We start from the raw sequence: 27,676 nt of genomic DNA, 5'->3' as shown, positions 1-27,676 counted from the left end.
GACTTTTTGAAATAAATCTTTGGTTCATTCCCACACTTTTTTTGATCAGTTTCACCTTTTTAAAAGCACGAGAGGACCTACGGAATTCTGCTGTAAAATTGTTATTGTTCCTACCCTATCCTATGGTGGTATGATGTCGGGAGCCGGTCTAAAATTTAGGAAAGGGGTACCACGGCCCCCTTCATGAGGAAGGGGCAATTTGCACTCCAGGGGGGGGGGGGCGGGGGTTACGTTTTACATTCTAAAGGATTTGGGAGAATTTAAAAGGCAAGCAGAAGGCCCATCCGTGGTCGAACTCGTTTTCAATTTTTCCCATCTTTAAAATGGAACATATATTGACATTATTTGGTACACTTCGGGGTTAAACATGTCTGATGGGGGTCATGGACCCCCCCCCCTTCCCCCCGCCCAACAAAAAAAAATCCTCCCATATACATACATGTCTAAGACAAAAGCGATATCGGTCCACACCCTATAGTATAGCAATGGTAGCATCATGGGGAGTTTGGGGATCACTATAAATCGATTCTAGGAAAATTACCCCCTAGATAATATACCTCCCCTATAGACAAATACCCCGTAGCTAGGACAATAATCCCCAATTACCAAATGATTCCCCCCCCCCCCCCACGTACCTCCAGGGTTGTCCGAATACGCTATGCACCAACATGAATACCAACTAGAACCAATCTTATCTCCTTTCACGTATCATTTCTCCCCTCTCTGTTTTTTGTTTGTGTGTCTCTTTTTCACCTATTGTACTTATTTTCTCCTCCTCCCCCCCCCCCCCCCCCCCTCCTTCTCCTTCTCCGCGATCCAGCATTCTACGGGGATAGGAGAGGGGGAACCTCAAAGTGGAGGACGCCCTCCCCCTTACCCCGGTTAAAATGTCAATGTGCATCATCTCCTAAACTATGTACATTGCCGAGAAGAGAGGAAGAAAAATACTTTTAAAACACAGCTAGGCCATGCATGTCCTATTTTTTCTGCAAAAACCTTGCATGATAAAGTCAACATCTTCTCTCGCTCATCAACACCGTAGTATAGTAAATGTACCGGGATATTTTTAGCAACATCTTTTATTATGGTAATCATATGCAAACTAGAGCGCTTGTTGTTGGCCAACCAGCGAATGAAGGCTATGTTGTCACGTGACTTAGATATGTGGCTGCGATTTTCCAGTGCATTTTTTTTTTGCGCGATGATTTCGCTGCTGCTGAAATTCGGCAGCTCTCGCGAGGCTGCCTGAAAAAGAGGAAGGGGCTTGGAACTCTTGATTTGGGCCTTGAAGGCCATATTTTGACTCAGTTTTGGCATGAGAGATAGATAAAACAATTCTAAACAAGATGCCGGTGCTAGTTTTTCTAATAGATACCAGTGCTTCGATGAATCAGCGGACACATTTGGGCACATCACTCTTGGATATAGCGAAAGGAGCCGTGGAGACGTTCATGAAGGTATTGGAAGCAGCAATGCATGTTGGGAGATCGATTAAATTTTCTACAAAGTTCAGAATAATTTTGCTTGTAATGAAAACCAGTTTTGCACATGATTTTGTGTTGTTGTTGGATGATATAGTCATGTTAATTTTAAATGTTGTAAAGTTACGCTTATTGCTGATGACGTTCATTTTATGAGATTTCTTTTGTTTTGCTTTGTAGCTTCGCCTTCGAGACCAAGCCAGCCGCACTGATCGCTACATGTTGGTGACGTGCGACGAGTCACCGGCAACAATCAAGGTCTGCAGAGATCCTTGATTTCTCTCATATGTCATATATTTTAGTCATTAATAGGCCAAATCTTGATTCCATGACACTTTCTCCACGAAAATATTTCAATAATAAGTCGTGATGAGTGCTAGATTCGCAAGATATTTCGTCAAACATAGAGCCAGATATACTTCCTACTTGCAGTCATCCATCTTGTTTCAGACTGAATTGTGGCAACTAAAATCGATCCTCGATAGGTCACATGAATATTCATTAGCTGAAGTTAGCAGCTGGCATGGCGCATGCAAACACTTGTTGATTTCATTCAACTAAACTACACTCCATTTTTCTACTTGTACAACAAAATTTCGAATAAATTTGATTTATTTTTATTGGAAAGTGGGCTGTATAAATATGCATGTATAATATCTGATATTAATTATCAAAATATTTAGTATGAATGAGTCAATCATTTTGATGAAAATTATTATTCTAGCAATTAGTTTCTTCCAAACTTGTAATTTCTACCTCTAGCTTCAACTTATTTTTAATTGGCAATCATCTGATGATATTATAAAAGAACAAGCTAGTGCCAGGAATGCGCCTATTTTCTCAATTACATATAACAAAAATCACTATTATATAGAACATTAATTTATCAGGCGGTGCGGAACCAGGCGGCTGCAGCTCCCCCCCCCCCCCCCCTTGGAAATCTCTATTTACCTCAAATAATTATCTTTAAAAACAAAACAGAACAGGCCCTCCCCCTTCTACTTATTTTAAACGCCACCTACTCATGCGACATTGCATCAATTTCTTACACTTACCAAATGTTTAACTTCAACCCTATAGAACCCTACAATCCTACATTATATGTAACCCTTGACCCTATCCCTAAATCTACAGTAACTTGAAACCCAGTTGCAGCAACCCTAATCCTGACCTTATACCTTTGATGAAATAGAAGTTGGAGCAAATATTGGATCACATCTGCTCATGCACTTGGTAGTTGGTACATGAATAGGGTCTACTATTACTAGTAGAGTTTTTACCAAAAATATTCAAGATTAACTACAAAGTGTAATTTCCACGAATAATTCTATTAAAACCTAATTTTCTGATTTATCATTTATAATTTTTATTCAAACCCAACATTTAATTTCCTGCTTTAGGCTGGTTGGAAGGAGAATCCAGCTGTCTTCATGAGTGAGCTCAAGAACCTGCAGGCCACGGGTCTAACGACCTTGGGTCATGCCCTCAAGATGACCTTTGACCTCTTGAATGTCAATCGTCTCTACTCTGGCATTGACAACTATGGGCAGGTAAGTTTAGGAGTAGTTGATTTTAAACTTTGCCTGGTGGCCAAGTGTCGTATTTCTGAAAGAAAAAAAATATTTTTCTCATTTTAGTAAAAAGTACATGTATTTTGATCTTTCAAAACAATATTTGATATATTTTTTATATAATTATACATTTGAAATTTTTATCATTACTTAAACTGTTATTAGATTGTTTAATTATCAGAAATTATTACTAGCCATTTGTATCTTCATATGAGCAGGCTACTGCTTAACAAGTTATAGAGTTCACAAGCCCAAGTTTTGTAGAAAAAGAGAAGTTAGAGATTTCCATGACATATTGTATTTTAATATTTGATTATATCTTTTTTAGGGACGGAACCCTTTCTATCTGGAACCAGCCATTGTCATAGCGATCACTGACGGACATAAACTTTCGAGCAACGGTGGTGTTCAAGAAGAGGTAAACCTTTCTGAATTGAAATTTTAATGCAAATAAAGTAGTTGTGTGGTCTTAATATAAATTAATTTCTCTAAAAAAATATTATAGTTTACAATTGACCGCAAGAAAAAGTTAGATGTGTGTATCACATTTTTGATGTAAACATACTCTTCCTTTCCCCATCCTATGCCCCTTCCCCGAATTGTGTACAGTATGCAGTCTACTGGTGTGGTTACTTTGAGTGCTTCATGAATTATGGAAAGAGCTGTACACTTGATCAAAAGCTCAATAATCAATTCACCCCACTTGGCCAGTACCTGACGAGAATTTTGTAGGGCAACTTGAGCAGTTATTCTCTCTTTGATTTTCGAGAATGAACCCTCGTCTGGACCTGAGGATATTATGTGTATTTATTTTTTGCTCAGCATACATGATTGGTCAATAGACCGGCTTTCTAACATATTCAAATTGTATGCATACTGTTTAAAGAAAAGTTGTTCTCGACTACCTGGAAGCTTGCATTAGGCTTGCCTGACATAGCAACAAATAATGTATGTAGTCTGGACTCCAAGTATTGTAGTTCATCCATTAAAAATGGGTTAATGAAATACCTTGTCACTAGGTCCCCAGGAAAAAGAAAAGAAAGAAGAAAAAATTGAATACGTTAATAATCAGGTCTATGGTTCCTTTCCCCTGAACGTGCAGTTGTCGCTGCCGATGAGCCATGTCCTACCCGGGAGTGAACTGACGAGGGAGCCCTTCAGATGGGATCAGCGGCTCTTTGCCCTGGTGTTGCGTCTACCGGGGGTTGCAGGAGAGAAGGAGCGTATGGGACCTACAAGCAGCCTGGTGAATACAGATGACTCGCCCATCAGCAGTATGTGTGATGTAACTGGAGGTAAGAAGAGCCATTAACATCCCATGAGTCAATAAAGGCATCGTTTAACAATGTTTCCAGTTTTACAAATCTGAGATGCATGGCCCTACGTGTTATCAGTATCTGTGATATTGAAGCCCTAAAAATATTGTGCTTCAAAACGATCATGAAGTGCCTCAAAAGAGTAAAAATCTTTGAGTGACCGGTTTTACCATACTCATTTTCCCCAATAGACTGTAGTGTTATAAAAACAGCTAGGAAAACACAAAATTTGATTTAGATTTCCTTCATAAATATCTTGATAATCAGACAGGCGATCAGCTTGTAAAAGTCATGGGATTCCTGACTGACCTAAAGGTTTATAATTATGATTGCAGCACGAGCTAAATCCAGGATTTTTGTTTAGAATCTGAGGCAAAGATACTCAATCCCTTTAAACAGCATATTCACTAGTTATTCACATCTGCTCAGTCTAAACTTGGGTCTATCAGGCCAAGGACAAGGTCGTTACCAAGATAGCGTATCCAAATGACTATGTGTTGTCTTTGCCTTGTGAAGGTTATCATGATCAAGGTTTCAAATACAAGTACCACTTTCATGGTTGCAATTCTTTCACTCTCTTTCTCTCTCTCTCTCTTTCTCTCTCTTTCTCTCTCTCTCTCTCTCTCTCTCTCTCTCTCTCTCTCTCTCTCTTATCAGGTCGTTCTTACATGGTGAACTCTATGAAGACCCTGAACCAGTGCCTCGAGTCCCTCGTCCAGAAGGTCCAGAGTGGCGTGGTGGTCCACTTTGAGAAGTTTGGACCAGATCCGGTCATACCCAATGGAGAGAGTAAGTAACGTCCTTCCTCCAAGTAGGCCTCCGTTGTAGGACACCAGGGGGGGGGGGGGGGGGGTGTTTCACAAAGATCCAAAGTCAAACTTAACTCTAAGTTGGACTTAACAATTATGAAGAGCCATTTGTAGTCTTAAAATGAAATATATTTAAAAGCGAAAGTTCAAGTAATTTAGACTTTTTATAAATTCCACATCAAGAACATGAAATCTCCTTGATAATAGAAAATATGAAAGATTTTTTCTTAGATGCTAATGGCTTTCCATAATTGTTAAGTCCAACTAAGAGATAAAGTTCAACTTAGTATCTTTGTGAAACACCCCCAGATGTTCATTATTGGTGTCCTATCAAGCCATTTAAATAGTTGTTCATTGCATGAACACTTTTATTATCTGATTGACAATCTGAGGATAATTTTAAGATTGAAGATTTTCAGCAAATATGGAAGATATTCCTTAAATCTTTTCCTCTTCCCATCATATCTTTGTCGCATTTTGACTCTGACTGTAAACTTGATATATTGCTCAAACCTTGAGGAATAAAATGGGGAGAAGAAAATTGAATTCCATCCTTACAGGCTTGTGGGGATATTATTTCTATCGCCTGACCTCTCAACCTTTTGGTTTGATTAGAATTAACAAACTTCCAATGGGTTGAATCCCAGGTTTTTCTAACAACCTCTAAAAGGGGCCCTTGTTTCAATACCCCAGTCGCATCAACAAAGACCAATACCAGGTGCCCTGTTTCACAAAGCCTTTTTTCAATGACAAATGACAAAAATCAGTGACAAATCTGCTGATAACCAATCAGAAGCAAGGATTTCACTAGCTTATAAGAAAAATACTGTCATTTGTCACTGATGAAAAGTTTTGTGAAATTGGGCCCAGGGGCCCTGTTTCATAATTTTTTTCCTTTTAAATCAGTAACAAGTTTCACATTACTGTATTAAACAAATTTGCTCACTACCAATCAAATAAAAAAATGTCAGTAGCATTTTAACTTGTTATTGATAATTATATTTATGAAATGGAACCCTGGGCATCGTTTTCATGACACCCTCATAAGTACAAGTTTGCAGACAAGCCATTGAAATGCGTGTATGAAATTTAACACACGTTTCAATGGGATGTCGTTGAACTTGTGCTTGTGAAGGTTTCGTGAAACAATACCCTGATTGACAAAGGACCAAACCTAAATTACATTTCCCCCAAGCAGCAGAGAATTGTCTTCTCGGTCATTTTGGAGTCGATGTGACTGGGGTTTAACGAGCCCCCGAATCCCGGACAGCATTTCATGAAACCGTCACAAGTACAAGTTCGCTGACAACCCATTGAAACGCTTGTATTCAAGTTTACACATATTTCAATGGGATTTCGGCGGACTTGTACTTATGATGGTTCCGTGAAACCTGCTCATGTTTCCCTGTGCACCCAAGAATGACGGTACCCTGCTTTGTGTCTTACAGTGAAAGCTGGTGGACGCCAGTCCCCGCAGCCACCAGAGGTGGGGGACCGGGAGGGCACGCCACAGCCACCGCTGGGTAAGATGGTAGCCTAGGAAACTAGGTCAAGTCTTCCGAGTGCCGTGTCAACAAAGTGCTTTCTTTTTTTTCTCTCCCGTTTTTTTTTTTTTCTTCTTAGATCCACCTCTGCTCCCCCGCTGCCCAGTTACACACTGGAATTTTTATTTAAAGCAAGCCACAATGAAATAAAATATTCATCTGTCATATAACCGTCTTGTCTCAAAGCTGAAATGATAAGAAACATAGGTATCAGGGCCGGTAATGTTAGAAATACAAGTATTCAACTCAGTTTGGGGGCCTAGATGAAAAAACTGAGGCAACTCCCCTTTATTCATTTGAAGCTTTTGGCTAATTATTTTAGCTAATTTTAAGACCACTCAGTAGCAGACTTGAGCCAATTTTGTTGTTGTTGTTGGAAGTGCTGTAAAAGAAAATGGCAAAATATAAGTATTGAATTGAATTGAATAATACAGGCCCTATACTTCATGTTGATTCACAGACACATTATTTGTTTTGCATTTCAAAATTGCCAAGATATGACACATAAGGTGTATCAGATTATCAAGAAAGATTTCCAAAGAAGCAGAATAATTCAGAACGTTTAAAACAACATTCTCAACAATTCCAGGGCAACGTTTCACAAAACCGTCATAAGTACAAGTTGCCAACAACCCATTGCAACGCGTGTATCAAGTTTAACCAACGTTTCAACTAGATGTCTGTGAACTTGTGCTTATGACGGTTTCATGAAACAGTGCCCAGATCTTGGTGGTTCTGGTTTAATTTCTTATGAAATGGAGATGAGACGGGACAGTGTACCAGATTGCTATGGCTTGCTAGATAAAAATCTTTCCATTGTGACTGCGGCTATATGCTTATCCTATTATTACTTTTGTATATATCATTTTGTTGAAATTTTCTTGAATATATGAGACTTTGAGCTGTCTTTTCTCTATTGACTGAACTGGGATGTACATGTAAGCTTGATGGTAGCTGCTCTAAAACTTTCTTCTCTTTTTTTTCTTTTCTTCAATGGGCAATTTGCTGATTGCTAATAACAGATGCATTTTCTAATGTATTTATTTAATTTTTCGAGCAGTCATAAAATATTGTTGATTATTTTGAAATATATGTTACTGTGTGTGCTAAGTAGGATCACAGATCCAAAACGGCTACATGTCTTGTGGTATTAAAAAAAGATGGTGGTAAGTATTTGAGGTTACTGTAATGTTTGCTCTTTGCAGACACCATATATGAAAAGAAATTCTTGCGAACTCTCATACAGCCTAGCATGAATCCCTTAGATTAGACCTGCATGTCAAATATTACTGCATCCATACGGTATCGCTTAACCATTTGAATGGATGTTGGACAAAATTTGCCAACAACTTGGTAAACCTTTTGCAACAAGCCAATAAAAAAAGGTCAAAATTTGTGGTTAGCCATTATGTTTCAAAAGTAGTCTCACAAAACCATTATCTTTTAAACTCCATACTAGAAGAATTTTATTTTGACAGTTTGTTGTTTAGTAGTGTACTCTAGCGAAGCCATGTTGTAACCCATATTCCTTGATGAACCTTGAAAGTACAAAAGCTATTTTGTACTTCTAAAAGTTGAACAAGTAGCAAAGGAAGCTTTCTTTAAAAAAAAAATAAAAAAGTTGTTGCTGTCCAAATGCAGTACATTGTAACAGATCAAAGCACAAAACTATCAAATTCATATGTACCACTACATGATATTTTTTCCTGTAGCATTATACCGTATTATATTCTATGGTCACCCTATACCTGGAAAAAGTTGACATATTGGAAGCTTATACATGTATTGCATATGGTACACAAAAAAAGAAACAACAACACAATCATATGTCATTTTCGATATCGCTGTTATACCTTAATTTTAAGACAATGAATAAGCAGGACAGAGAAATTCCACCACTCCATTTTCCATGCTGAAGATAATGTGCGTCTTTTTCAGGTGTAGAAGAGAGAAAAAATTGGCATGAACTCAAAAGAGAGTGGGGTAACTCTACTAAAGCTGCCAGTCTATTTATGGTTCATTGCATTCTGCCCACACACACACACACACACACACACACACTAATAAAGAACAAAAAGGGTGTGGGGGGGGGGGGGTTGGTGGGAAGAGGTGGGGATTAAAGTGACAAATATAGATACCAACAAATTTAAACGGTATTCACGATTGCGAACTAATTAAAGGGATTCACGAGTACTGACAAGCATGAGTTTTTTTTTCTTCGATTGTACACAAATATCAGAGTACTAGAAATGCAAGATGAGAAGGATTTTTCTGGAAGAGTAGAACTAATCATCCCTTGAGCATGCTGGTTTTGACCAAGCCTTTTCTACAACGTGTTTGTGTAATCCCATGTAGAGATCTTTCAGAAAAGCCTATGGTCAGTTTTGTTTAAAGTTGTATTTATGTCACTATGCATTATACATTTGATGACTTACTGTAACGCATGAATATTCATGAAATATTCATGAGTCTTGATGAGGAGGATTTAATGTAGTTAATACCAACGTCAAAATAGGATGACGGATAGCATCGTTCTGGGGTGGAATTATTCTCACTCGTGCTCATTTATTTGGAGATTTAGCATGTGTAATATGTAGTATGGGGATAGCGGTAAATTTCTTACCACATTAGAAATTCAAGTTATCTCTCTCTCTCTCTCTCTCTATCTGCTGAACTGTATTCGGCAGCGAGGAGCTCGCACATATTCTATATTTCATCTAGTGTGTTTTTATGACAGTTTTTTTTTTTTTATCATATAAAAAAAATGTTGATACAGATGTACATGGCACTTAAACGAGTGCCAAAGTGATGCAAACGAATCCTCTTTTATGAATTTAGTATTGGGTTGACACCAAAGTTTCTATGTTTTAAAAGGGTTCCCTGACTAAGAAAAGGTTGAAAACCCCTGCTTTAGTCGGTACATAGTACCTCTTCTACCTGTATATCTTGGCAAAGTTATCTTGCCATTGGTAGGGAACAGGTTAACCTTATCCAGTCTGATTGAACATTGAAGAGGAGATTAGATTTGGTATTATATCTGCTGGTATCTGATTACATTAGCATTCTCCTGAGTGATGAAGCATTCAAACATTTTGTATGATAAAGGGGGATTCCCTCATCTTTCCCCGAGGCATTTTGTGGTTTAGCCACAAATTGAGGCTCTTTTCCCACAATATTTCTTTATTGTCCTTCTCTAGTCTCTCTCTCCCTCTCCCCCTCCACTCTCTCTCTCTCTTCTTGTCTCTCCCAATCCCATTCTCACCTTCCCGTCTTTTTTTTTTTATACATCCTTAAAATTAGTACCACATTTCAATGTTTTTCATCTTGTCTTTTTTTCCTGCCTTCTTTATCTTCTGCGTGTCTTCTGTTTCTGCCTGTGTCTCTGTCATTTATCTTACTATCTTCATTTTCCATCTCTCTCTCTCTCTCCGTCTTCATCTCAAAATCTCTGTCTCATCTTCACCCTTTTTTCAGACAAATCTTAATGTCTTTCTTTTACAGTGAAACCTTCTTCAGCAACCACCTTTATAGAAAGACCACCTGTCTGTAAAGACCACTTTTTTATATTTCTCTTGAAAAGACTTTGCAATTGATACGTGTATTACAGAACCCTGTATACAAAGACCACATGCCTATAGAGACCACTTCTCTAGTCTCCCTTGAGTGGTCTTTATATACAGGTTTCAGTGTGACTTTGTCTCTATTTCTTTCGCTCCTTTCCCTCCAGCTGTCTCCCTACCCCTCACATTCCACGTATCTCTCATTCTGTGTTGTGTTGTGTCTACCCATCCTTGTATTTTTGTTTATACTCTTCCATTTGCCACTGTCATAATCCCTCCCACCCACCAGGTATTACTATAAAGCCATGCAGCTTTTCTCAAGACTATAAAGTTAAAAACCGAAAGTCTGAGAAATGTACCTCAAAGACTGGTAAGATGACATTTTGAAAAGGGTAGGGTTAGTGTGAAGTACACAAGTGTGGGCACACAGAGGTGATATATACTAGGCCGTCTTGTCCCAAATTTATTTATTTATATAATTTTCTCCTAAACTACTGAGACAAAATAAGCAACAACAAAAAAGGGTGGAAAAAAAATCCTAAAAATAGTAATTTATGACATGTAATTGTACATATGTATATATGAATAATTCATAAAATAGTGTGTGGCAATAATGGTCAATTGTGACTACTGACTACCGGTAATTGCCAATCAAATCAAGAAGAAGAAGAGCCTCCCTCTGTCTCTCTCTCTCTCTCTCTTTCTCTCTCTTTTTCTCCATTTCTCTCTTCCTCTCTAACTTTCTGTCTCTGTCTGTTTCTCTCTCTTCTTCTCCCACTCTCTGTCTCTGTCTGTCTCTCTCTCTGTCTATGTCTCTCCTCTCTTCCTCTCTCTCTCTGTCTCTCACTCTCTATGTCTCTCGACTTTTATTTCTGGGAACGAGATAACCCTTCATCCATCAGTGTGTTGCAACTCGTCTTTCAAAAGCTTTGTCTGTTAATCCTGTACATATTTCATATTGTCTTCATACATTCACTTTTCTCTTTATTCAAACACACGGCATGCCCTATATACTTCATAATCTTCAAAAAAATAATCATATCATTCCATCACAGAAATCACAAACCAGTGAAATGTAATGCATATTCAATTAAAAGAATACATACATAAATGGGTAAGAAGCAAGTAGTATTTTTAAAGGGAAAGGGATAATACATGAAATGTAATTTTAAGTGTCCTTTCCATTCCATGAGTGGGTTGGAGGCGTTTCTCGATGGGTATGAGATATTATGACATGATTTTCCAAAGTCCTGCCTGAATATTGTCAACTCTATATATCCAAATATCATTCCCATCAGTCAGACAATAATGCTACATATTCATTGTTCCACCAGAAAGAGTCACATTAAACTGCCAAAGCAATATACTAAAATAAACTTGAATCATTACAAAGAAGGTAAAAACCATGTCAATATACCAAATATACATGTACCGGTAACTTGTCAATTCTTTACCAACAACAAAAAGGCAAGTAACCAAATATGCTACGTCAAATCATAACCATTATAAAATTCAAAGTACAGTCAAACCTGTCTATAGCGACTGCCCAAGGGGAAACACAAAAAGTGGCCTTTGTAGACAGGTTCCTTTAGTACCGGTACATGATTCAATGAGAAACCATTTTCAAGGGAAACAACAAATGTGGCCTTTGTAGACGGGTTGTCTTTAAAGACAGCTGGTCACTAAAGCAGGTTTGACTGTTCAATCTTTTTCTTTAATTAATGTACTCTTTACCTTTCTGTAGATGCCCAGGTTAACTTGGTGGTGCCCCCTAATGGCCGGAACGGGGCCCCTTCCCCTACCCCAACGGACACCTCCTGGTACAGCTGCCGTAGAATGATCCATGTGAGGCCCAACCCTAAGAGCGGGGTGCCCATGGGACATTGGCCCATCCCAGAGACATTCTGGCCCGACCCCCAGGCCCCATCAATGGTATGTATCAAGACAGGGTGCTATCCAGGGGGGTGTTTCACATAGGTTCTAAGTAGAACTTAACTCTAAGTTGGACTTAAAATTATGGAGAGCCATGTGTAGCCTTATAATGAAATATATTCAAAAGCAAAAATTCAAGTATTTTAGACTTTTTAAAATTCCACATCGAGAACATGAAATCTCCCATGATGATAGAAAATATGAATGATTTGAGTTAACATTTGATGCCTTTTAAAATATCTTTTACAAAATATTTTTAAAATTACTAGCAGCTTTCCATAATTGTTAAGTCCAACTTAGAGATAAGTTCATTTCATTCATTTCATTTTTATTTTTTCAGTTCCAACAAACTACAATACATAATAACGAATACAATGTAAAATGTATACAAAACATAGTTACATTGGTAATAAACAAATCTTAATAATAATTTATACATTTTAGGAAGACACAAAATGAATTTTAAAATTTAACTGCATTTATATTTTGAAGAAATGGAGAGGTCCACTGAAAAGCAAAGCTTGTAAATTGTGGACCCCTCAGATAATAATGAGTGAAAAAAATATGGAATACATAATCAATGAAAGAATAGTGGCCAACAGAGAACATTTATTAAAACACGTAATGACTGTAAACAAGAAGACGTAACAAATTACATGACGAAGAACAGAAAAAAGAAGAAGAAAAAAAGGAAAAAAAAGGGGGGAAAAAAATGCGGGCTGCATGGAGAGGAAGAGGAAAGGAAAGTTGTAGAGATCGAGCACGAAATAGGGAGCGCACAAAATCCTTGAGATAGCTGAAACAAAAAGAGCAAGAACATGATGGCAAGTGGATTTTTTGTTTTGAAAAGGGCTGAAGAAAAGAGGGAAAGAAAACAAAATTGGGAAGGGGATGTTCTATCACAATAAATTTCTAAATACTATAAGATTGTAATAAGGAAAATTTTAACTTTTTTTTAAAAGCAATTAGTGAAGGGGAAGTTTTCAAATCGTTATGCAAAGTATTCCAAAATTTAGGGCCTTCAAAAATGAACGTGTTCTGTGCAGAACATGTTCTCAAAAGCGGTAAGTGAAACTCATCGTATTGTCGAGTGGGATATCTATGAACAGCATGGTTTTTAAGAAACGTATCATTAAACACAGAGGGCAGTATACCATTATTGTAATTAAACATAAATTGACCGAGCTGAAATAAGTACAAATCCTTAATTTTTAAGATGTTATTTTCAAAAAACAGAGGATCCGTATGGGAGCGTATGGGGGCATTACAGATAATACGAATAACTCTCTTTTGCAGCAATAGAACTCTTTCCAACAATGTATGATGTGTATTGCCCCAAACTAGAAGACCGTAATTCAAATATGGCAAGATCAATTAAGAATACAGCATAAATAATGATGATTGTGGTAAGTACAATTTTAGTCTATTAATAACACCAATATTGCGCGAAATGATTTTACAAATAGTATCAATGTGTGGTTTCCAAGAAAGTTTATCATCGACTGTTATACCCAAGAATTTGGTAAGAGGGACATGTTTCAAAGGGGTATTGTCAAAAATAATGTCAGAGGGTAATGAATCCAAAGAGTTACTAAATAGCATGTAGTTTGTTTTCTGGAGATTAAGTGACAATTTATTTGCTTGTATCCATTGCAATATATTTAATAACTCGGCATTGATTTTATCAACCAGGACGTTTGGATTTTTGTGTGAAAAAAATAAATTAGTATCATCTGCAAATAAAATAAACGACAGGGAGTTAGACGATTTACAAGAGTCATTTATATAAAGAATAAAGTGTAGCGGGCCTAGCAGACTACCTTGTGGGACAGCACAACTAATATTGCATAATTCAGATGCAGAGATGTTAGAGAGGGAACTCCTGAACCACTCCAAGGTCTTTCCACTTACACCATAGTGAGATAGTTTTTAAAGTAAAATTTTGTGATTGATCGTGTCGAAGGCCTTGGAGAAGTCCAGGAATATACCTACAGTGTGTGACGATGTATCAATTGCGTGGGCAACCTTCTCGACAAAAGACATTAAAGCATGAACGGTGATGTGCTTTTCTCTGAAACCAAATTGGAAGTTTGAAAAGACATCATATTTTTTCAAAAAGGACATCATCCGGATATAGATTATTCTTTCCAAAACTTTAGAAAATGAAGATAATAATGAAATCGGGCAGTAGTTACCCACATCCAATTTATCACCCTTTTTAAATAACGGAATAATTTTGGCTATTTTCATAGAATTAGGAAATTTACCATGTAAAAGTGATATATTAAAGATGTGAACCAATGGATCTGCAACAAAGGGAATAATGGATTTTAGTATGACATTATTGATTCCATCATACCCTGAACTTTTCTTATCTTTCAGACTAGAAACAATTTTCATAATTTCTTGCCTATTAGTTGGAACAAAGAAAATAGAATTTGGATTGTGAGGGCCTAAAAACTTTGTGTTTGAAGGCGGAATGTTTTTAGCGAGATTATCACCTATTAAAGAGAAATAAGTATTAAAAATATTAACTATATCTTTTGGGTCTTCAACAATCTCATCATCAAATTTGATCTTATTTACCTCAGATTTATTTTTAACTTGGTTCATTGCTTGTTTGATTACCTTCCAAGTGTTTTGCATATCATTTTTAAAAAGTTTCAAACGATTTACAAAGTAATTTCTCTTTTCTAATCGAATAATCCGAGTCAAATTGTTTTTATAGGATGTATATTTTCTCCTTGATTGCTCAGTGCCTTTTATTTTATATTTATAATAAAGGTTATTCTTTCGATTTATTGATCGCAATATAGACTTAGAAATCCAAGGGAGTTTGGGCGTTTTCTTATAACCATGTTTGACTTTTTGCTTCGGCATGTTAGTATCTAATTGGTTGTTTAATATACTAGAGAACATTTCATAAGAACAATTAATTTCATTTTCGGAATAAACACTATACCAATCAGTATTTTCGAGATTAGCGCCAAGGCGAGCTAATTCTCTACAGTTATTTTACGTCTACTTGGGTAAGGACCATTGTTGTTAAATGGCTGTGAAACCGTGTAGTGAGTCACAATGGGGTAATGGTCAGATATGTCCGAAAGAATAATGTAAGAATCAAAATGTGGAGTAACAATAGAAAAAATATTATCAATTAAAGTAGCAGATGTATTTGCAACACGAGTTTGCTTGGAAATAAGGGGTAAGAAAGAAGCAGACAAAATTGTTTCGAGAAATTCTTGAGAAACATTGCTATGTAAGTGCTTTAACAGGTCTATATTAAAGTCGCCCATCAAAAAACAATCTTTATTGTTGAAACTGGCATTTTGTAATGTGTCAGATAAATACAATAAAAATTTGTGTGCATTCGAACTCGGGGGTCGATATATCACGCCGACCATTATGTTCTTATTACCGGGAATCATGATTTCAATAAAAAGGGATTCTATAATATTATTGCATGTTGAGAGATTATCTAGAATGGTATAATTCAGTTTTTTAAGGATATATAAAGCAACGCCGCCACCCAGTCTTTCTTGCCTATTTTTATGAATAAAATCGTAGTTATCAATAGAGTATGGGTGATTGGAATCACAAGTTAACCAGGTTTCAGTAGGACCAATTAGGGATAATGGGTTTTGAGAGGGCTTATCAAGAAGCGAAAGTAGATCATCGAAGTGCCTATTTAAACTTCTAATATTCAAATGAAGCAAGGAGAACGTATCATTACGAAATTCTTTCACTACATTACGAAACTGATTAACAGTTACATATTTGGAAACGTTACGATGAGCAGGATCATCAAAATCAAAGTCGAATTCTAGTTCTTCAAGTGAAGAGTTGAAATTGTCCATAACAGAATTATCAAATGAATTAGCAGGGGTGTTAGCTTCATCCTCAAGTCGAATAGGTCTGTGTAAATAAAAAAAATTGTCATCATTCACCGTATGGAAAGGGAATTGCTGCTTATCAGGTGAACCTGCCATCATGAATTCAGAATCAGTATCCGAATATGAATAATTGACGATATGAGGAAATAAAATACATGATAAATTTTGGCGCTGTCAAGGAGAGATGGGGAAAGGAAGAGAAAAATAGAGCATCCAAAGGCAGCGAGGAGAAAGAAGAAATGAACAAGACATATGCATAAACTGTACAGAACAAAGAAGATTGCTGTCGCTGAAAGAATAAACACGATTAGAAGAGATGGAATAACCACTTGAAACAAGGAGAGGAGAACAGACACATGAAGTTCATATGTAAGAACAAAAACATAAAATGAAACTCTGTCGGCATTACGAACATTAAAAGGCAATCGATACATGCAGGGGCATATCATGATATAGGAAAAGCAAACGATCAGCCATAAGGCCCTATGACAATAATAATTGCGAATGAGAAAAAAAATCAAATAACGATAAATAATCCTTAAAATATAAAATAAGCAGATGATGCGTTGGAGAAAAAAAAGGTCTTTAAATGAAGTTATATGACAAGAAAAGATTGGTAAACAGCTTGCGTTACATGTGATAAGAATTATCAAGAATTAGAAGCATGGTTCTTTTCAGATATTGTAATTAAACAAGGAAAACAATGGACTAAGTATTGTATTACAATTAAAAATGTTGTGAGAATCATGCACGGGTTGGATTTTAATACAGAAAAAATGAGGCCAATCAATCGTGGTGACAAAACTCAATTGCATTGGCAGTATTTCTAAGTTCAACTTAGTTCAACTTAGGGTCTTTGTGAAACACCCCCAGGTAGTATTTCGCATATTGCCCTAAAGAGAACACTAACCCTCGACAACATTTGACCAAATAAAGTTGACAACTGAATTATTCATACCCTTTCCATGTTATGTAATTTTTAAAGTATATGAAATATTGATTTGTCCAAATTTATTCTTCTTGAGAATGTGACATATTAAAGCTTATCTGTACTACCGGATTAGACCACCATGCAAGGTCACTGACAGGTTGTTAGCTCATCAGCTCTAAATTAACATAAGAAAAGTGGATCATGGGGGACCAATGGTCACCAATTAGGCATTCTTTTCTATATAGAGGGAGCAAGTAGCTTCAAGTAGGACTGTGTGGCTTTAAAGCCTACATCTAAGAGTATTTAACAAAGGCCCTCATCCAAACGGTCCACCTTTCATTCTTGAGTTGCGACAAACACAGAAAACATCAAATTTAGAAGGGGTATGAATGATTTAGTTAACAGTGTCTTTTTTACATTCTGTGAGAGAAAAGGCAAGACTAGAAATGTTAAATGACGCTCGCCATATGCCAGCTAATCATACCAGTAGTCCTCAATCACGATTGATAAATCCAAGCCCTAAAAATATATTATTTGTTATAGAAAAGTTGTCTCATTCCAGAGTTACCCAAAGAATTATCAATATTTTGGTTTGGGGGGGGGGGGGGGGGAGGGGGCAGGGGTTCATAATGATGTGTTGTGTAAAATACCCAATAAAGTCTTACTATTTTTCTTGCTATTATTCAATTATGCCAAATTACCTGTATATATCCACATGACATTTGTGTTCTAGAATGTTTTGTTTGTGGTGAATTTTTTTTTATCAAACAGAAATTGTGCATGTAAATGAGTAGCATTCCAGATGAAGTTTATACTTTTATTCTGTCAATATTTGCAGCCTCAGCGTGTTTCCCACCCAGTCGTGAAGTTCACCTGTACAAACAGCGAACCGATGATCCTGGACCAGCTCCCGTTCGACAAGTATGAGCTAGAGCCATCCCCTCTGACCCAGTACATCCTGGAGAGACGCAACCCTAACTCGTGCTGGCAGGTAAGATACTTAACCCTTTTCCAAGACCCCTTACCAACCTTTTTCGGAGGGAAAACTGGATGAAGCTTTTACAGTATCTATTTATGAGCCCTATATTAAAGCTTTAAAAGTAGGGGGAGGGGGGGGGGGGAGGGTCTGGACTTTGAATTTGTTAGTTTTCAGCTCTGCTTCCTCTATCTCCCCTGTCTCTCTCTCTCTCTCTCTCTCAGAGCACCAGTTTAATATACGTTATTATTTTGTCCATTGTATGTTTTCATTTTCTTTCTTCTCTCTTTACAGTGCTTGGAGCACATTACATATTGCAAGTGTTGTTCATGTTGTTGCTGTTATTATTATTATCATTATTTTGTTGTTGTCCTATGTTCAGGTATTTGTACCCGACTGTGCCTTGAGCACATTACATTTTATGAATGTTGTTCATGTTGTTGTTGTTATTCTTTATTATTATCATTATTTGTTCATCCCATGTTCAGGTATTTGTACCCAACAGCAGCAAGAATGGCGACCCGATGGGCTACCCCTTTGGCTTCCTCAAGGCCTCCTCCAACCTCTCCTGCGTTAACCTCATCGTCATGCCTTACAACTACCCGACCCTCATCCCCCTCCTTGATGACCTGTGCAAGGTCCACAAGCTCAAGCCCTCGCAGAAGTGGAAGCAGGCGTTCGATGCTTACTTGGAGGAAGTCCCCAGATACTACGCAGGGGTGAGCTTTGATAGTTTTTTCTTACTTTTTGGAGTGACGAAATTCACCAACTAAAATTGAAATTGAAATCAAGCATATTACCTATTTTGAAATTAGGTTTTCACTGGTTAAAAGTTCAATGATCAATTGACAAAAAGAAATAGTCATAGTCAAATTACAGTATTTATAGGGGAGGGGGGAGGGGATCAAAAAAGATGAATTTAAAAAAAAAAAAATCATAATCGAATTGCAGTATTTATGGGGGGGGGGGGAGAGGAGATCAGAGAAGGTAAAACTATGGATTTATGCTTTTTGAAAGAAAAACTTGAGTGGATGTTTTTGCCATATTTTCATTTTCAAAATTCTTTCCAAGGAATAAAGATGAGACCTCCACAGAAATCATATTTAGTGATATCTCATAATAATAATGATAATACTCGGTATTTATATAGCGCTTATTACAATCACTAAGCGCTTCCAAACTTGGTACCCATTTACATCACCTGGGTTGAGTGTGGCAAATGTAGATCAATGTCTTGCCAAAGGATATTAGTGCCGCGGGCACCTTGTGATCGACAGTCCAGGGACTTAAACACTCGACCACTGCACCTGTTATTGACTATGATTTATTGGCGTGAGCGACTTAAGTTACTTCCATAATCTTTACCCATGCTTGAAATAACCTGTTTGTCTCGTGTCCCACAGCCACTCAAGGTAGCTCTAAGACGAATGGGTGCACCCAACCTGATACCCGACGGCCTCGAGAACTGCCTGAGCTACAGCGTGGTGACCTACCTCAAGAAGCTGAAGCAACACAGCAAGGTGGAAGGGGAGAAGCTCTCCAGCCTCGTCGCCAGCAGACCCAGGGCTCAGGAGCTAGGCATCAAAGTACAGTCAAGGTATGTTCTGCAAAGATATACCATTACCAACTAAATTATTTGTACCCTTACCAACTTTTATAACTTTTGAAGTATGTAAAATATTGATTTGTACCCATTTTTGTTTCTTGAGAATATGACAAAGGCCCTAATTAAGCCAGTCCACCTTGATTCTTGAGTAACAAATAACACAAAAAACATTGAATTTACAAGAGGTATGAATTATTTAGTTGTTTATTGTATGCACTGCATAGGCACATGGACTTGTATGTTTCGTTTCCTAAAATTCTTTGATTACTTGTCGACAATTAAGATTGTATAAATCAGTTGTATTACAAATTTCATTTGAGATTCATTTTATGTAAGCAATATTTGAATTGAAAAGCTCATTGATAAAGAACTTCCATTGCAGCTCATATGACTACATCTCCAAGAGCAACGAGCTTGATATCTTAGCATGCTATTTGAAATAAAACCACAAACCAACCAACGGAAATATCAACATTTGTATCCTTTTACTAAACCTGCCCTCAGGTCTCCGTTGCGGTCCCTTGCAGCAAGACGAGACTTCCAGCAGCTTCTCCAGAGTATAACTGGCGAGACCATCACGGTCCGAGCGGACAACAACGTCAACGAGTTCCCTGGTTACATGCTACGGGTCAGCGACCGTGATATCCGACCCCAGACGTACCGCAACCCCTTTGACATTCCTCGGAAGGAGATCCTGGACCAGGTGGTGAGGATGAGAGCCAACTTCCTCCAGATCACGTCCAACCGATCGGTCAGGTTCATGAACGAAGGTAATAATGATGATAATAACATGTCTTGTTTACCCAAGGTAGCCTCATCAGTATACACCAGTTTACGGTTACATCAGTGCGCATGAGCAGACATGGGCGCCATTTTAATTGACGAGTAAACAAATCCAATGACCTAGAGGTGAGTAGTATTTATGCATAAAATTAAGATTGCGCCCATGCAAATTATGATGTGAGCGCACAACGCAGCGCCAGGCAGTGATGTTATCATAATTTGCATGGGCACAATCTTAATTACGCACAAACCACTGACCTCTAAAGGTCATTTGGTTTGTTTACTCGTAAATTAAAATGGCGCCCCTAACCGTAAACTGGTGTATTGAAGCAGAACTGCACTACTTGTAGCAACTTGTGCACTCTATATAGCAAACAATGCCTAATTGGTGACCAGTGGTCCCCCATGATCCCCTTTTGCTTATGTTAAGTGTGAGCTGATTTGAATAGATAAACACCTGTCAGTGACCATGCAGGGAGGTCTTATCCCTCCTGGCCAAAATAGTGCAGACAGGCTTTAATACTGATCTCCCTGAGGGCCCTGCAATCATATTATTATACCCCAGCTTTGCTGAGCTACCATGAAAGGCGCTCAAGGATTCAAGGAATTTCTTCCTACGGGGTACCCATTTACCTAGCCTCGGTGGGGTATGACAAATGTAGATTAATATCTTGTCGAAATACATTAGTGCTGCGGCAAAACTCGACCAGCGCAGTACACACAAAACAGTGCAGTGGCATTTCCAACACTATCCCTGTTCCATGTATTTCAACTTCTCCTGTGTTTCTTTCCTTCCTTTGCAGATAAATTCCACAACATTCCCATAGCGGAGATGGGTAACTATCAGGAGTACTTGAAGCGTATACCAAGCCCTCTACGGGAAGCAGATCCTGCTCCAGCCAGGTTACATACGTTTGGCAACCCCTTCAAATTGGCAACTGAAAAAGACAAGGTACAAGGTTTTCTCTGTAACTTTTCTTTTGCTGTTCGTCAGATTTTCTATCTGTTTTACTCTCTCTCTCTCTCTCTAGAGCTCTCTCTCTTTCTGTGTGTGTGTGTGTGTGTCTCTCTCTCTCTCTCTCTCTACCTATCTATATCTATTTCTTCAAGTAAGTCTGTCTGTGACTTTCTACTTTCTCTCATTACAATCTGTCTCTATGTCATTTACTCTCTCTCTCTCTCTCTCTCTCTCTCTCTCTCTCTCTCTCTCTCTCTCTCTTTCTCTTCCTCTTCCTCTTCCTCTTCCTCTTCCTCTTCCTCTGAATAGTAAATATGCACTTATTTACTCTCATTTGTTCTCTCTTTTTGGATGCCTTTTACTTGAAGTGCCTGATGCTCCTGTTTTCAACTAAATTATTCATACTTATTCATATTTATAAATTTGATGTTTTTGTTTGTTCTTTGTAAATCAAGAATGAAAGGTGGACTGGTTGAATAAGGGCCCTTGTTTAATACTTTTAGATGCAAGCTTTAAGAAACATACATCAGTACAAATCAATTTTTAAAATACTTAAAAATTACAAAACATTTAACTGTATATGATCTTCTGAGTGCCACTATGCCATTCATACTTGAACACGGTGTTAACATCCTTCTGACTCTTAGAAGCATAAAAGCAGTATTAGACATTTAATCCTATATCATCAAACTCTGACACTCTGTAACACATCGTATTCCAATTCTCATTCCGTCTCCAGAAAATGATGGTCGATGAGGCAGACATCAACGACCACATGGCAGGCATACCTCAGAAAAGGCGGGCCTCTGACAGCAATCTCTCCATCAAGAAGCTTAGAGGGGCGTCGCCTCCCAGCCGCAGACCAACGTCCCCCGGGGCCCAGGGCGCCCTACTCAAGCTACCACTGCTTCAGCTGGTCCAACGAAGGGCCCAGAATGCCACCCCTAATGGTGGTAATCTGGAGAACAAGAACTCTGGTAAAAATCACTCTCAGTGAAAAAATACATAGGGGCTCATAAGAAGCCCCTGAAAGTCATAAAAGAGCCCCCCAAAATTTGCATAGAGTTCACTGCAAAACAGACTAAAGAGTGTTATTTTCATGCAAGCAAGCTTGAAAAGTAGCCCCCCAAATTGTTATAATATTTTTTTTCTCTGACTCATATAGCTATCTACAATCTCAAATTCCCCACCTCAGTGAAATGGTCATCGAGATCATTAATCGTGTTCTATATTTTCAAGTCAAATCATCCTGTTGATTTTGAATTACAAGTACAGATTTTAAACTCACAATGTCTCCATGCCAACTCCTCTTCCTAGCGTTTGCATGTCAGTTTTATTTGTGGAAACTATGGAATCACTGCAAAAATCTTCCAAATGATTAAAAGTAGGGCTGTGTAAAGCAGTTATTATCATGTGATAATTTTCGGAGGCCCTCCAGTGTGCACTTTAAATCTTGACTTTGGTTGCTTACTTACGGTCAAAATTAAAGTAAAAAGAGAATATCAAGCCGCATTGATCTCAAGTGTAGAATGCTTGTCTGCGATCTACTAGAGGTGCTTTTAAAGAGATTCGTTTGGGCAATGTTTTACAAGATGATTATCACATGCTTGTGATAGCTATCTGTTTTAACTGTTGTATTTCTTTTAGAGGGTGGTGGAATTATTATCAGGAAACTGGGAGGAAGTAGGGGTTAAGAAACGTAAGGTTTAGTATCTGGTAAATCAATTTTTATAACTAAGGGATCCTAAGAGGAGGCGCAATGGCTCGGTGGTAGAGCAGTCGTCTCGTAACCAGGGACCTCCCAGTTTCTTACCAAGTCGATGCGCTATTGTCCTTTGGTAAGGTATTGATCATCATTACCAAGTCCCTCGGAGAGGACTTAAAGTCGTTCGTCCCCTGGCTGCTCACTTACAAGCACATACATGCTTTCTTAGCAACCAAGTAAGTTAACAAACCAACCAACCAACATACCAATCCTCTCTTTAGCATCGCACTTACAAACTTACTGTTTTTGTGTGTCTTACTCTTAGGTTCATCGACCCCAGAGAGGCTACCTTCACCGGACGGCAAACCACCCGACCTATCCGTCTCATCAAGCGACGAATCAGGAGGCTCCTCGGACGAGCTTGTCATCATCATGGACGGCATCAACGATGAGGTTGCCATGGAAACGAGCAGCAATGCATCCTCAGAGGATGAGGCGATGCCCCCATCATCATCATCATCATCACCCCTTCCAGTTTCGTCATCAGGTTCGACGACGACAAATCACGTGGACTCGAAGAAGTCGAACAATACGACGAACAAACATCGTAAGATGAATAATAACAATGTGCTTCCAACGTCGGAGCAGTCGAGCACTGCCGCATCGACGAACAATGTGAGGAACGCGTATCAGAGAACAGACTCTATGAACTCAGATATTGATGTGAATGCGGTGAATTCCAGGTTGAGAGCGATGGTTATAAGGGAGGTCCGGAAACCAGGCAAAAGTAAGTGGCGTACAGGCCTATTCAGCGAATATTCCATTGCAGTACAGTGAAACCTGTATATAAAGAGCACTCAATGGAGAAGTGGTCTTCATAGACAGGTGGTCTTTATGTGCAGGTTACGTTATTACATGTTTCAATTGCAGCCTTTTCACACACAGCTAAAATTCATCGTATCTAGAGATGATTAGAATCACTCAACAGTTTTAAACATGTTTATAGACAAAATTTCCCAGTGTGAACATCGTTTATACGATGTTGGGATAGATACGAAGTCGCGATCCATACGCCCCTAAAAGCAGGCTGCAGATACGAAGTTTGTATCTAGAGAGCTTGACATTTTGTGTGTGAAAGGAAATTCGTGTTTAAACGTGTTTAAACTGGATGGAGCGTGCGCTTTGATTGATATGACATGACCTTCAATGCGCAATGGCACTACTGCGCATTTTACGAGCAGTAGTTAATCATGAAACTATTGACGATCGCAACGAAATTTCTGTGTGTGAAAGGCTCGTGATTAGTTTAAACACGTTCGAAACACGTTTATACTAATCATGTTTATAGAAATTTAGCTGTGTGTGAAAAGGCTGTAAGAAAGAAAGAATGTGGTCTTTGTTGCTGTTTGTCTTTCTAAACAGGTGTTTGCTAAAGCAGGTTTGACTGTATCTAGGAATTAGCACGATCAGAAAGATGGATATAGACACTGTACTATGAAAGCTTAAAGAGAATATTGAGTTATATGGAGAGATAGAAATTAATTTGTGAGCATTATCATTGTTATTATGCAAGTGTGGAAGAACATCAAAGAAAAAATGTTCCCTGAAAAGCATGGCTCTTCAAACGCCTTCATATTCTAAATATGACAAGCAACAGCTTAAAAATGAGGCCCAATTTTTATGCAACATGTTTGTGTAGTCCCATGTACATCTTTCTTTGTACAGTGATTGTTACTTTACAAGACTGGGCCAAATTTCTTATTATTTTGATTACTCCAGAATATTGCAGTGCACACCAATACTTATTAGCTACATGATCAAATTTTCTGATCGCTTCCACACCGTTACTTTCACAATGTAATCGCATGACAAGAGCTCAACTTTATCTTTAAGTGGCAATAGACCAGTTGACTTATTTCATGCATAGGTTGCTCTTGATAAACTTATGTATGTTGGATACTTCCCTGACATAGCAGTAGCATGTGTATGATGAATTGAATACAAATTATTGGTTATCACTTACAGGGGTTCTGGGAAGAAAAGTAATGATTAATTTGAGCATGTTAGTAAACCGGTGTGTTGAAAGTTGCCATTGGTCTGTATTACATTTTTGAATGAAAATGCAATGACATGCATGTGTAATTTTAAAATGCAGTCAACTGTGTTATTGTCAGGCTTACTAATGAGTGGAGTGTCCAGTGCATTCTCGAATCAATTTCACCAATAATTTCTCTTTACCCCTTTTTGTTTTCTGAGTAAGATGCATCCTTTCTTCTTCAGCCATCTTATGCTATTTCTGTTTTCATTGTGACAGCTTTGTACCTCTCCCCCAGTCTCTATGGCCCAAATTCACAAAGGAGGTTTGTAGACAAACCAAGGTTTATGTTCGTCATACGACGCGTTTTGACTTGTTTCAGACTAAGGTTTGTCTGAACCTTGGTCTGAAACGCATCGAAACGCGTCATATGACGCACATAAACCTAGCTTTGTCGACAAATCTCCTTTGTGAATTGGGGTCTCTCTCTCTCTCTCTCTCTCTCTCTCTGTCTGTCTGTCTCTCTCTCTCTGTCTGTCTCTCTCTCTCTCTCTGTCTGTCTCTCTCTCTCTCTCTCTCTGTCTCTCTCTCTCTCTCTCTCACCCTCTCCCTCCCTCTTTCCCCCTCTCCCCCCTCTCTCTCTCCCCACGTGCATTACCGGAATTGAAAAATGAATTGATTGAATTTAATATCTCTACTTTCCCTCTCCCACAAAATCCATCCAGACTTCAGACGTCTCTTCGAGATCCTCAACCAAGTCCAGGGCGACGTCGACACCAAATACCTCTTCATCGAGAGCATCATCAACGAGGCCAAACGCTTCCGACGCAAGGCCCTCATCGGTATGCTGGAGACGTTCCGCAGTTCCATGGTCACATTTGAGAAGAAGCAGACATTAGGAAACACAGGATCAAATCACGTCAGATAGCATTGGATCGATCGGACGCTCAATATCCGTGTGAACTGTATGGACAGTGCTTTCCAATTCTGATATTGTCAATCCCTGTCCTGCCTACTGATGTAATTTATTGATTTTTTTGTCGTTGTCGTTATGAAAATGTTTTTTTCTCCCTTGATTTATTTCTTTGTTATTCAAGTTTTGTTGCCTTTTTTTTTTCTTTAACATTTTTTGTTGTTGTTACCAAATAGAATTCATAAGAATCTTTGCAAAGTTCCTTTTAAGACTTTCTTCCATTTAAGCAGTTAGGAAACCATTGTATCGAGGCTGAATTCTCATTGCCAAAAGCTGATTACAGTGGTATGTTTCAAACGCAACTCCATAAATGAAAGAAGGACTCCATTTTCAACCAAACACAAGTCCATATTTGCGATTGATTTTTTGGAGTTGAATTTGAATGTTCATTTTTATGCAGGAGGCCTTTTGAAATTTCTTGCTACTCTCTATTCTCCAATTTCCTCTAAAAAATAAAAGATATGGTATATTATACTGCCCCCCCCCCACCCCCAACAAAAAAATAGTGTCTATAAGAAATGGATTATTTATGACTCCAACTGTTGCATTCTGCTGTCAATAACCAAAGTTTTGGTGCATGTGTATTTAACACACAATGGACCGCTAATGCATTTAATATAGAAGTCAACCGTGATCGAGTTAGGTCCTGGTGCTTTATTGACTTAAGTTATTTGACTCTTTCCGTCTTAGCCTTTTTTCGAAGATGTGCCTTTCTCCCATCGCTATCGACAACTGTGAAGCCCCGGTGGACGTGTTTGGCGATAGATCTGTTCACGCATGTACCGTATTCAAAATTCAACTTGTCATGTTTCGAACAAGTCTGAGGCAAGTGTCTCGAGTTCTTCAATCCCTCTATTTAAGAATTTGAATTTATTTGTGTACGAGGTTAAGAAGCATTAAATTGTAACCCGATCAGGGAGGGGTGATGGGGGTTGGTTTTGATTATATTAACCCATCGTCGACGGTACTGGTTGGCGTGTGTTAAGTCTATGGGAATGAGAAATGGCAGTAGTCAACGGGTTAAGAAACAACTTGCCAGAAATTCAGGAGGTTTTTAAAAGGGAGGGGCAGGGCGGGGCGGGGCGGGGCAGGGTGATATCAAGTCCCTTTCTTGGTAGATATATGTTCCCCACATTGCTTTGTGTCCGATATCTGAATGTGATTCATGTGGTTTCAATGTTCAATTGGAATTGTTACACACAGAGTATTGAATTGTATGTATGGACAAATAAAAAGATGTTTTAGATGAATTTATATTAAAAAAATAAACAATATGCTATGTTGCAATTTTTCAACCCTTGTCTGTCTTCCTTACATCATTGTGTGTATTCCTTTCTCTAATGATTGTGATGTGAGGCGTTTGAATTTGCAGCGAGTATATAACCCCGTCTTAATTGGAAAATAAAGTCGCGGTGACGTCCGGACATTGTCCGGACGACATTTACCCTCTTCCAGTTAAGACACGTCAATCGGGGCAACGTCCAGACAATATCGAGGTAAATCTCACCCTAGTCGAGCCAGGGTGATATCCTGATAAACTGCCTATTAAGACGCTCGCGGAACTCTACCCGGGTAAATTACGTCACCGCCGTGAAAAAATGTA

The 27,676-nt window shown here is 38.3% G+C and overlaps 1 protein-coding gene across 2 annotated transcripts; it reads left to right on the top strand.

The window, feature by feature from the left end:
• The first annotated feature begins 1,172 nt into the window (after positions 1-1,172).
• LOC105447141 (integrator complex subunit 6-A-like) lies at positions 1,173-27,368 on the top strand. Of its 2 annotated transcripts, XM_030981745.1 has the most exons (16): positions 1,173-1,457; positions 1,662-1,739; positions 2,882-3,031; positions 3,381-3,470; positions 4,155-4,347; positions 5,026-5,157; positions 6,626-6,700; positions 12,026-12,213; positions 17,876-18,028; positions 18,502-18,732; positions 19,417-19,610; positions 20,124-20,389; positions 21,206-21,354; positions 22,100-22,337; positions 23,391-23,852; positions 25,826-27,368. In XM_030981745.1, the coding sequence occupies exons 1-16, from the start codon at positions 1,347-1,349 to the stop codon at positions 26,026-26,028; spliced, it is 2,913 nt and encodes a 970-aa protein (XP_030837605.1). In that variant the 5' UTR covers positions 1,173-1,346; the 3' UTR covers positions 26,029-27,368. The 2 variants fall into 2 exon arrangements, with proteins under 2 accessions (XP_030837605.1, XP_030837606.1); XM_030981746.1 differs by lacking the exon at positions 6,626-6,700 and having other exon boundaries at positions 25,826-26,371.
• The last annotated feature ends 308 nt before the right edge of the window (positions 27,369-27,676 follow it).

This window comes from Strongylocentrotus purpuratus, unplaced genomic scaffold, assembly GCF_000002235.5.
Source record: "Strongylocentrotus purpuratus isolate Spur 01 unplaced genomic scaffold, Spur_5.0 spur5_scaffold_12, whole genome shotgun sequence".
NCBI classification, from domain to species: Eukaryota; Metazoa; Echinodermata; class Echinoidea; order Camarodonta; family Strongylocentrotidae; genus Strongylocentrotus; species Strongylocentrotus purpuratus.
The sequence above is the reverse complement of the archived record's forward strand: the minus strand, read 5'-3'. Positions and strand labels throughout refer to the sequence as shown.

Coding starts and splice junctions, on each gene's coding strand:
- LOC105447141 (XM_030981745.1), top strand. CDS start 1,347: ATGCCGGTGCTAGTTTTTCTAATAGATACCAGTGCTTCGATGAATCAG. Junction 18,029..18,501: donor ACCCTAACTCGTGCTGGCAG/GTAAGATACTTA, acceptor TCCCATGTTCAG/GTATTTGTACCCAACAGCAG. Junction 19,611..20,123: donor GGCATCAAAGTACAGTCAAG/GTATGTTCTGCA, acceptor ACCTGCCCTCAG/GTCTCCGTTGCGGTCCCTTG.